The sequence below is a fragment of the Nerophis ophidion genome, linkage group LG03, assembly GCF_033978795.1.
Source record: "Nerophis ophidion isolate RoL-2023_Sa linkage group LG03, RoL_Noph_v1.0, whole genome shotgun sequence".
Classification (NCBI taxonomy): Eukaryota; Metazoa; Chordata; class Actinopteri; order Syngnathiformes; family Syngnathidae; genus Nerophis; species Nerophis ophidion.
In genome coordinates, this window is record NC_084613.1 from 25,991,451 (window position 1) to 26,003,817 (window position 12,367).

The 12,367-nt window shown below is 36.9% G+C and overlaps 1 protein-coding gene across 1 annotated transcript in view; it reads left to right on the plus strand.

Moving 5' to 3' along the window:
• Positions 1-12,367, plus strand: part of LOC133549396 (high affinity choline transporter 1-like) — a 73,404-nt gene that overhangs the window by 29,781 nt on the left and 31,256 nt on the right. The window contains exons 2-3 of the mRNA XM_061894770.1: positions 2,116-2,317; positions 8,225-8,338. Of these exons, the coding sequence (XP_061750754.1) occupies positions 2,134-2,317; positions 8,225-8,338 (298 nt within the window). The 5' untranslated portion in view covers positions 2,116-2,133. The remainder of the gene's footprint in view (positions 1-2,115; positions 2,318-8,224; positions 8,339-12,367) is intronic.

Here is a 12,367-nt window from a genome sequence, read left to right on the forward strand (position 1 = left end):
CCATGGTGGTACTGAAACTAGGGAAGTTTGCAGAGAGTTTTCAGACAAAAGATAAAAAAAACTTGTAATTATGCTCTGGGGAGAGACGGTGATAGTCATTTGGCTGCAACACACTTACAGAGCTTGCAGTTATTGACGCGCTAACATTCATCCGTGTCTTTAGTGTCACCACTCAGTATCAGAGCAAAGTGAGGGATTAGATCCTTACCGGTTTCCTGTTGACGAGCATTCGCTCGTTTTGAGATGGAATGAATGAACCCTTCCGCACACCGCTGCGAAGTAGTGCGCTCCATTTTGAATTCAGTGAATCAAGACTTCTTCATTTTACACCATACAAAGCGCCAATTCACGCACATGTTGGCAAGTCAAAGAGTGAGGGGAAAGTGTGGAAATGTTGCAGCCCTACACAACTGAATTTGGGGTAAATTGGAACTATACAGCGAAAACACAGACCATGAAATATGTATTAAGTGAAATTACTGCCCAAAATACACAAACACACACAAATGTCCAATGATTAGCAGGTAAAAAATTGTTTTCTTCAATTAAACAAAAAAAGATTCGCAAGTAAAAAAAAATATTTTCTTTAAGTTAAAACTTGTCAGTAATATTCCACTCTTTTGGCAGTAATGTTCCACTCTGTGCGATCCACACACTTGCACTCAGAGCACCCGTAATTCTCACTCTACAACAACATAGGGTGCTGCTGAGTCAATTTAAGGCCGTCAAAACTGTCCATCCATCCATATCTACCGCTTTTCCCTTTTGGGGTTGTGGGGGGTGCTGGAGCCTATCTCAGCTGCATTTGGGCGGAACTACTAAACTACTAAACTATTGTCCAGCAATAGCAAAAACTATTGTTTGACAGTAAAATGGCGGACAGAAGAGAGTGGAAATTTAAATTTACGGGTTCATTGACAGGTTGAGCTTGATTGCCCTCTCTTCTGTCCGCCATTTTACACCCCACCCTGCCTCTTTCCTTGTTATTTTTGGTGGATGGCCCCATGCGCAAATAACTAGCTCTGACACCCTAACTTGGAGAAAAATGTTTTTATACTTGCAGGAATTTGCCTTTATTTGCAGAAATTAGTTTTTATACTTGCAATTATTTTTCTGCTTGCAGAAAATAGTTTGTATACTTGCAAATAATTTTTTTAATTGCAGAATTGTTTTTTTTTTTACTTGCGAATCATTTTTTTTCTTGCATAAAATTGTTTTTATATTTGCACGTTGTCTTTATATTTGCAGAACATTGTTTTTATACTTTGTATACTTGCCAATCCTTTTTTATTTGCAGGAATATTTTTTTTAACTTACAAATGTTTTTTTTATTAAAGCAAATTGTTTTATTACTTGCAAATCCTTTTTTTCTAGTTGCAGAATTATTTTTATTACTTGTGAATCTTTTTTTGCATAGGAGGGAAATTGTATTTTTACTTGCAGAACATTTATATTTTTTTAACTTGTGAAGCGTTGGGCATGACTAAAACTTTTTGTGTGTTTGTGGAGTTTTCACGCCATAAATATTGTACTAGATACGTAGATTATTAGAAATGCTTAGACCATTAGGCCAGTTGGGTACTACTAATATTACCTGCATTTAAATCTGTTAGGTGAATGTGTAAGTCCATATACCAACTTCTTTAATTATTGTTTACTTCAAGGCTGCGTGTTACAGTTTTCTCCCTATAAAACATTAAAGGATGGCCCAAATACTACTGTACTATTACAACTCTGTAACCTTTGCTTAAGTTGTCCATCAGCCTACTAGTTTTACAACTCCACTATGTGTCCAAGAAAATGACAAGGCCAGAACAGATAAATATGAGAAACTGAGCGTAATACTTTGTTGCCCTTGTGACGGATCGCGATACATTGTCTCAGAAAATTAATAACTAATTGTATATCAAACATGGGCTGCCCTTTATTGCCTTCAGTCATTATTACTTGTCATTGAAAACTGTACTTAGAACAGATAGTAATAATAATACTGTTGCAGCTAACAAGTAGGAAGTTTGATAACTTTTCTTAGCAAGGTACTAATCAATGTTTAACCTTCTTTATCTGCACCTTGTAAACCTTTTGCTCATTGTTGTGTTTCTTGTATGTTGGCAGTATTCTTGCTCGGCAAGCATGGCAGTGAATGTCGCTGGACTCGTGGCTGTGGCTGCCTTTTATGTTGTTGTCCTGCTCACTGGCATCTTGGCATCGCGCAAGTCTAAGAAAGTGGAGAAGAAATGCATTGGCAAAAAGAGCGAAGTCTCCATTGTTGGAGGCCGCAACATCAACGTCCTAATAGGAGTTTTTACCATGACAGGTAGACTGTTTTCCTTCTCATGTTTGTCATTCAGTGATTCTTTAACCGTCCTGTTGTGTTTGTGCCTCGTCTCCGCCTAAACCTGTTCAAGGGTCAGTGTGACCCACTGCAGGTTAATTACCATTAAAAGGCCCAAACCTAAATAAATAAATAAAAAAAACATCTCAGTTTTATTTCCAAATATTTACATCTGGATTTGATGCACAACTTGAAAAATAGCATCATTTGTAACTAAGGGTGTAATGATTTGTTTTAACAACGATTCGATTCGAATCATAACTTGAGGTTGTTGATACGATTTAGGGACGATTCAGTGAGTTGAAATCGATTTACCAAATTTTTAGCAAAAAAAATCAAACAGTGTGACGCTGAAATAAATAGCTGTAAGTTTCCTGTTATTTCCTGTAAGGGAATTATGTATACATGAAATAAGGATATAAACATGCAAGTAAACAACAATAGCCAATGCATGTACATCTTATTTGGATAAAATGCAAAACTTTAGGTTGAATTAAAAAGAGGAAACCTTTTCTGCTCTCATTTTCAATATTTAATACATTTTCAACAGAAGTACAGTAGCCGATATGTTAATAGTTAGTTTACCTGCTACTTTTGCAGTGGTTTTTAACATGAATATAATACAATCTTAATGTCCTGAAAAATTGAGTGCAACCAAATGTTTTCAGGTTAAATTAGAAGTGGTTTGACCTGCTACTACCCTCATTTTAATAAACAGCTACGGGAACTGAGAACAGTCGCCACTCGCCAAAAATGCAAACGCCAAAACACAACAATCTTCAGCTATAGCACGATTGCAAAACCACAAAAAATAAAAACGCCACAACTCAACATCATAAAGCCATAACAAAACAACTATGAGCCAAAACAATATGAAGACGCAATGGAAGTGACAGCAGACATGTTTCCGCAACGGACCACAATAGGTGAGGCAGAAAGTTGGAAAGGGTTTAATAAACAAAGTTGGAAAAGTAAGTAAAGTGTGACTACTTTTTCAGTCAAAAAATCATTTTTTACTTAACACTAATATACTATGTCAGTGATTCTCAACTGTGATACGTGTACCAATAGTGGTACATAGGCTACATCGAGTGTTAAGCTAAAGAAGTCTGTAATTATTGAATGTAAATGGAATATTATTGTTGATGACATCTGTGAATCATATGTAATGTACAGTAGCCTAAATTATCAATGATACTTGTTCAATAAAACCGCTGCCTAGTTTTTAATGAATACTTAGGTCTACTATGCTATTGTATTTTAGTGTTTGTCGTTATGGGAGTACGTGGAGAGCCAAGTGTTTCCTGAGGTGGTATTTGGTGAAAAAAGTTTGTGAACCACTGTACTATGTTCATTACACCGTTTCACACCAGTGATGTCATTGTGATTTGTGCATCCCTGTGATTAAAGGTTATATAAACAAACTTTAATTGATTGATTGATTTTAACCCTCCGCCTCAGCCACACCTCGTCCCCTGCGAACCTTGCTCCGCTGTCACTTCTGTTGTGTTCGTCGCGTCCTTGGTGACTTAAAATTTTGTTGCAGCTTTATATTATTGTGTTGTGGCTTTTGCTATCATGCTAGAGCTCACCATTGTTGTGTTGTGGCTTTCCGCCTTATGATACAGTCTTGTGGCGTTTGCATCTATTGTGACCCTTCTTGGCCACCATAGGTAGGCATTATTGTTTTGATGACAGCTGGCGATGACGCCATGGACGGGCCAGACTTTAGTAATGTTTAATGTCCCCATCATTAAAAGTGCTCAATGTCATATAAAGTCTGCCAGTCTTAAATCCAATGTTTTCTTTTTTCTAGTATCAATATATTGCCTTTTAAAACAATGTTGGTTCAAGCTATATTCCGGAAGGCCAACAGGGCTTGCACACATCAAAGTACTTGAATCTAAGGAATATAAATTGTTATATCGATGCATTGTTACACCCCTATTTGTAACCTAATACAATCATTTTACTGGAACAGGTAAATCTGAAATACATATGTAGCTGTTAGCAACTTTTTAAAAGTTACTGTTAATTTTTTAAATCATGAAATCTAACAACACCACTGGCTGGCTTAGTTCCCATTAGTGGTTAAACACAGTGTTTCTTAACCATTGTTGGGCCACGAGCGACCCCTGAAGGGCCGCAAAAAAATATCTGTTTCCCAGCTGTGGTCTGTATGAGCCGCAGCGGTAGTCAGTACACCTTGTCACCACTTGCAGCAGTAATGACAATCTCAAACACTGTAGAAGTCTGGAGCTAAAGTTTTAAATAGGTTTCTGAAGTGCAAAAATCATGACAAAATTGTTGAAGCTGTGTTTTCATTTGCGCTTTGTTTTGACAGTTTAGTTAAAAAAACGTATTCATTATTATTTAGTTTATATATTTTCCCGATCCCAGCTACACCTGGGCGAAAGGCATGGTACACCTCGACAAGTCACCACCGATAGACAACATTCAAACTCACATTTTCACACAATCGCCAATTTAGTGTTTCCAATCAGCCTATCCCCAGGTGCATCTCTTTGGAGGTGGGAGGAAGCCGTAGAACCCGGAGAGAACCCACACAGTCACACTCAGGCATAGGGTCTTTCTGAAACGAACCCAGGGCCAATTTAGTATTATGCAATATATTTCGTTAATACTTATTTTTCTAATCAGCCTGACCTAACCCTAAGATTTATGTGTTTAAATAAATAATAATATTTGTGAGTCACACATATTTTTTATATCAATTGACAAGGTTGTAAACCGTAAATAAGTTAGATATATTTATTGAATACGACTGAAATTAAGAGTAAGATATAGGGCTGCAAGATTAATTGAAATCAAATCGACATTGAGGTTTTAATTAGTGCTGTAAGTACGTTTTTTTTCCTCCACTGTCATCGGTATTTGAGTGACAGCAATGTCCGCCAATCAGAATTGTTGAGCCTCGTCGTGTTTGTTCGTCTCTTCCTTTAAAAATGAAGAAAGACATCTTACTTTGTGGAGTTTATTTAACTGTTGAATTAACTGGACAGAGTGACCCCTCTTCACTCATTCACAATCTTTGTCTCGGCGGAGACTAAAGCGGGAGACCGCCGCCAACACACTCACAGAATAGAGAACCTGCGACTCGCCAGTGAGAAGTGACCCAAAGTAACACAAATTAGGAGGGAAAACATAAAATTATAACGCAAACCGTCCCATTGTGGGAATATTTCAGCTTCAAATTGGATGGGCAATATGAGCCCATCAACACGAACATGAACAAAAATGCCATGATCACATGATATAAATGATAAATGGGTTGTACCTGTATAGCGCTTTTCTACCTTCAAGGTACTCAGAGCGCTTTGACACTACTTCCACATTTACCCATTCACACACACATTCACACACTGATGGAGGGAGCTGCCATGCAAGGCGCCAACCAGCACCCATCAGGAGCAAGTGTGAAGTGTCTTGCTCAGGACACAACGGACGTGACGAGGTTGGTACTAGGTGGGATTTGAACCAGGGCCCCTCGGGTTGCGCACGGCCACTCTCCCACTGCGCCACGCCGTCCCATATCAATAAACAAAAAGACAATGTCCGGCCTCATTCTTCCAACTAGGAAAAAAATGCACTTTAAGATCTTTAAGATTTATAGGATGTTAAATATTTTTTATATAGAATTTTTGCTTACAAAAATTATTCTATTTTATTTTTCGTTTATTTATTCTGGATAACCTTCCAATTATAATACAGTGTTGTACAATTCTACAGTAATGAAAAACACACGTTTATATCCTTTTAAATGAATACTTGCATTAATGTAATATATTATGATTTCCTTACATTATAAACACTGTATAGTTTTTAGAAATTATTTCTCAAGTGAAAAGGCATGATGTAGACAAAAGCCGTGAATAATATTTTAAATTACTGCATATTGTTTTATTGTGTGGCACTTTGAGATTACAATTTATTGATTGACAGTCTAAAAGTAACATGTTTCTTAAATTTTCATTTTTGCAGTTTTAGAGAGAAAAATTGCAATTAGGTTTTTTTCTCAAAATCGTGCAGTCCGAGTAAGATTCCTAATTCAGTGTTTACATTTGAGTGGGACCTAGGGCCCTCTGTAAAGGAAAAGTTGGGCCCAGAGGTCAAAAATGTTAAAACAAATTGAATACAAATTTCTCATTGGTCTGAAGAATCTGTCTTTTGTTCACTTGTCACTCACATGCAGGGAATGTGTGCACATAACACAAATGCAGACCGAGAGAAGCAATTAAAAATTTGCAGTCATGTTGTTCCTCTGCCTGCATTTACTGCAGTAAGGCTTGGCATTATTCTTTGGTCTACTAAGCTACAGGTGTCCCACTCAAGGCGCGGGGGCCAAATATGACCTACCACATCAACTAATGTGGCCTGCTACTTCATTTAACATGTCCCACCACTACATTTTAATTTGCCCTGCCATATCATTTTATGTGGTCCGCCATAACATTTAATCGTGGCTTTTGTGTGTTTTAGCTAATAATAGCGATTTGGATAGTTAGCATAAGCTATCATTGAATGTATATTCTATAATAACAACAGCATGATAGTTGTTGCTTCTCTTGGACTGCTTTTGTATGTGTACACGCCCTCTCTGCACGTATGTGTTGGCGAGACAAGGACTGCAATCATTTTATTCAGGCCAGTAAAAAATATTTGTTACACAAACTTAGTAATTGTGAAATACATAGACAGTTTTAACACGTATACAGTACAGGCCAAAAGTTTAGACACACCTTCTCATTCACAACACAATTGATGGTCCCAACCCCGTTGATAAAGCAAGAAATTCCACTAATCAACCCTGATAGGGCACACCTGTGAAGTGAAAACCATTTCAGGTGACTACCTCTTAAAGGTTACGAGAGAATGCCAAGAGTGTGCTAAGCAGTAATCAGAACAAAGGGTGGCTATTTTGAAGAAAAACTAGAATATACAACTTGTTTTCAGTTATTTCACCTTTTTTTGTTAAGTACATAACTCCACCTGTGTTCATTCATAGTTTTGATGCCTTCAGTGACAATCTACAATGTAAATAGTCATGAAAATAAAGAAAACACATTGAATGAAGAGAAGCTGTGTCCAAACTTTTGGCCTGTACTATATGTGCTGTTAAACCATTAATGGTAACATTACTAGCCAATGGTGTTCTTGTTATATATTTTGTTTTGAAAACTGAAACCATGAGCAAGTTGAAAACAGCCCCTTTGAGTAGCCCATCTCATAGTTTTTTTTTGGCACGCCACATATTTTAATGTAGCCTGTCACGACATTTTATTTGGTCCGCCACATCATTTATTGTATGCTGTACATAGTTATTATACCCAATGAGTAAGGCTAATGCTCCTTCGTCCAATTGATAATCAGGAAACAGGACAAACTAAAACACATTGTGCACAACATCGGCAGCGTCTCCATATTTTTATGGATAATTGTCCGCCGTTAGGACGTTGTTTTGGGGCGGAGTCTGAATCATATTTCTGTGTGGCCCAGACCTACTATGGTCATATTTTTAATGGTTTATCAGTTCCGGTGATTGGATGGCAAGATTGTGTCAATCTCCAGCTCTTAGCTGACAATCACTACTTCAACCAGCGGCTTGTATTTAAAATGTATGCTTGCAACTGAAAACAAAACAAAAAACAGAAAGAATGCTTGTATCACAAAACAATCATAAATTAGGACTACTCGTAAATTGAGGTACTCTACAGCAGACAACAATTTTCAATACCAAAAATGTTTTGCTTGGAATGTTATTGTTTGTAAGAGTAGCTATAGCTAGGTCCATAATTATTTGATTATTTTTTTATGTTTTTGTCATTATACTCCTAAGTCCTAACTGTTCTTGTTTGTGCTTTCTTTCAGCAACGTGGGTTGGTGGAGGTTATATTATGGGGACTTCAGAGGCTGTTTATACTCCCTCTCAAGGTGTTGTCTGGGCTTTTGGGCCTCTGGCATATCTTTTGAATTTTGTTTTAGGTAAGTATCCAAAACATCAATCATTTTTTGTTTGTAAAAATACAAAGTAACCTTTTTTTTGACTGTTTACTGGAAGTAGATTAGTGATCCAAAGTCCTGAGTGGAATGTCTTAAGCCACTGAATCAAGTCAATGGTCATTTGTGCACCAGAAGCAAAGTCTGGTCATTCATTCATATGTCCCATTGCCCTTGTCATGCTGGTGGTACTCCCGATGTTTGTATGTCTTTGAAAGCGGATATCAAGGTTCTTGCTAAGATATTGCGTGTGGTATTGCTCCAAGGCTTTTGGAAGGCTGCTTGGTTGATATGAGCTGAAGCCTGAGGAGGAGGTATCTTCTCACACATTAACTTTCTGTTGTAGTTATCACATTCTACCTGTGGGTGTTTTTTAACCATGTCCCACTTTTTGGACATGCCCTAAAAGCTCCTACCAAGTCCAGCACATTTGTCATAAGCTGTTTGTCAGACAAGTCGACTTTCTTATATTTGACCTGTAAGTCCAGTGCTTGTGCGTATTCCCTCATGATCAACCGTTGCCGTGTGGTTGATCACGAGTCTCAGATTTTGGGTCATGTGTCGTGTTAATACCTACTGGGGATTCATCGGTTTGGGTGATGAGATGTCTTCTGATGGTTGAATACCACATTGTGGAAAACTGATATCAGCAGCAGCTTATCTCTTCCAGGATAAACTCGATCAGCCCCCACTCCCTCATTTCATAGGCAGTGTCTCACACTGCAGCGCAAACTGTAGACACATTGGGTCTGTTCTCATCAGGAGTCACTTATTTCATATTTTTCCAAGCAAACTTGCTTCTCTTGGACTTGTAAAATCTAGCCCAGGGGTCACCAACCTGTTTAAGTAGCTTTTTTATTAGCTTGTCAGAGGGTTGTAGATAAAGAATAGAAGAGAACACTTTATTGTCATCAAACATGAGAGCACGACAAAAATACAAGTACCTACCTACGCTTAGGTTCTTTTAAAATACAATTAAAAAAACTATAAATTAAGTGTTAAAATAAGTACATAAAAACTAGCACAAACAGCAGTGCAACTGTGAAAAACAATGTAAGCTATTGGGACCAATTTAATATTCTAAAAGCCCACGCGTAAAAACTATTTTAACTTTGTTTGGGGTGCGCTTGTGTGACTGAAATATCTTCCCTAATGGCAGCCGGTTGAACAAGTGTTGATCAGGGTGGGCAATGTCCGCCAGGATTTTCTTTGCTCTGCCAAGGCAGTGAGCTCGAGCAATGTCCTATCGGGTGGGCAGAGGGTGGCCGATAATCCCCTCCGCAGTCCTGGTCACCCTCTGCAGGGCCTTCCTGTCTGCAGCGGAGCAGGCAGCAAACACACTGGCCGAATAATTTAAACAGTTCTTTTTGGTCAAAATAGTACAAATTCACACAATAGTTTAAGATAATAATTGGGAATCAGTTCACTTATAGCCGTTCAAAAAGGTGTTTGTTTGTGAATGTCACATCACTTAACCACAGAAATTAACTCAAGGAAGCAATCTATGGAATTATGTATAACTGCCGTTTTCAGAATGTAAATATTGTGCTGGCCTTACTTCAACGTCATTGATGTACAAAGTAAAACAAGATATATGTGAAATTAGGCCTGGGCCGATGTTTGATAAGTCAATTAACCGACAACTAATGAAAATGAAATCGCTAAGTTTTCCAGTGTTTTATAGACGCACACAAACTCTGTTCAACAGGAAATTATATACATAAACCGGAAGTTAAAAAAAGTGATCACCTTTTACAATTTACAATAAAATATAAACATACAGTATTTAAACACACAAATAAAAATAGTATGGTTATTATTAAGCCAGAGCAATACTTAATGTTTCCTCTACCAAGAGAGTACATTGTGTTTATTTATTTATCTTAGTAATTAAAAAAAATTGTTTAAAGTATTTTTGTGTGTGTAAGTACTTTTTGAGCATAATAAACAATACAATGATAATAATGGTAACTATGATCATATTGGTCAACATTACTTTATTTAGACATTTTATTTATTGTTTTGCCTCTTTAACAGAGACAGAACCTATTTTATTTTTTTCTGTTGTGATTTTTTTTATTCAAGTGCAAAATTTTGCTTACAGAAAGATTTTTTTATTTGTATCATTTGTTTTTTTTTAATCTAACATGGTATTTAAAAGGTTACATTTCAATTACAATAGTACAGAGCCCCTAAAGGGACATGGGGAATTTTTTTTTTTAGACATGTATCTCATGCGCCGTAAAGTGGTTTAATATACAAGGAATACAAGTAAATTGAATTTGACAGTGTATAACTCCATTATTATTATGCGTTATTACATCAGTGGTTAATCTGGTCTCAAAAAAATAATGGCAATACTACCACTTTTTGTCAATAATTTGTTGGTCAATATATTGTCAAGAAAAATGTGTTATTGGCCCAGGCGCATGTGAAGTGTACAATATGTTGCTATGCCAATTAACAGATTATTTAAATTCTCCACACTTAACATGAGAGTGTGTACTGAGGCTTCCTGTAAAATGAGGATTTATTGCCGGTTGTATGTAATTTTTTATGCTTCAGATACTCGTTATCATGTTTGTTGAACTTTCTCCTTCGGTTTTATTATCAAATTGATATTAAGACTTAAATCACTGTGATCGAATGGACAAAAAAGTGAATCTCAAATTAAACCTGTTCAAACAGACACATCGCGGATAGGATAGTGATCAAGTTATATAAGACTATTACTTATCTATTCATCTGCGCTAATCTGACATGTAAAAAAAAAAATGTTTTTCACCTGAAAAAGTTGTGGATCGCAACATAATTTTCAAGTTTTTCTCTGGCACTCATCGAAGGCGAACGCTCTCCCTCCCCATATTCCTTTTCGCTCTTGCTTGCTTCGTTGTTTCGTCTTGTCTTAACTTCACTCTCAAGTTGTAATATGTACTTTGCTTGAGGTTTTTTCCTGGTCCCAAACTCAAACCCCCCCCAGGAGTATAATTTGGGACTTGCTTTTTTTTCTTCTCTTGCCCCCATGTGTTACCATTTTCTTAAATTTTTTACGGCGTGATCCACGTAGCCGTTCTGTCTACCCTGTAACTCTTTGTATTAAAAATGTAATTTCGTTGTACTTTTTACGTGCAATGACTATAAAGTCCATCCATTCAAAACAAGTCTATTCAGTTTGTTTGGGCTGAAAAAAATAGAAAATAAATTTTAACTGTAGCTTGCGGCCATTTTCTTTTTGTAAAAGTATCCTTCACAAGGATAATAGATAGAATAGAATAGAAAGTACTTTATTGATCCCTGGGGGAAATTCAGCACCACAGTTTGCTCACAATAAAGAATAATAATAATAACAATTTATCATATATTATATAATATATGAATAATATAAATATATTCTACATATATTCTACATTTAAGTGCAATCAAGAAGGAACATATGTATTATACCAGGGGTGTCAACCTCAAATAGAGAGGGGGCCAAAATTTCAAACCGAACCAAGCAGCGGGCCGAGATTGAACAAATTAACCTTTTAATAGGGACCCAAACAAGTTTTGCATTGAATCTTGGACAAGCAAGGCTTACAGTATATAAATTTATAGTGACATGCAAAATCAAGTTTCAAATAATAATAATAATTAAAAAATATCAATTGCATATCAAATAATATTTAAATAAAAATGGAATGCCTCTTTTCGGTGGTGGGAGTTGAGGTGGACAGGGCATGGTGATATCTCGGAAGAGTTAGTGCTGCAAGGGGTTGTGGGTATTTGTTCTGTTGTGTTACAGTGCGGGTGTTCTCCCAAAATGTGTCATTCTTGTTTGGTGTGGGTTCACAGTGTGGCGCATATTTGTAACAGTGTTAAAGTTGTTTATACGGCCACCCTCAGTGTGACCTGTATGGCTGTTGACCAAGTATGCCTTGCATTCACTTGTGTGTGTATAAGCCGCATATATTATGTGACTGGGCTGGCACGCTCTTTGTATGGAAGAAAAGCGGACGTGGCGACAGGTTGTAG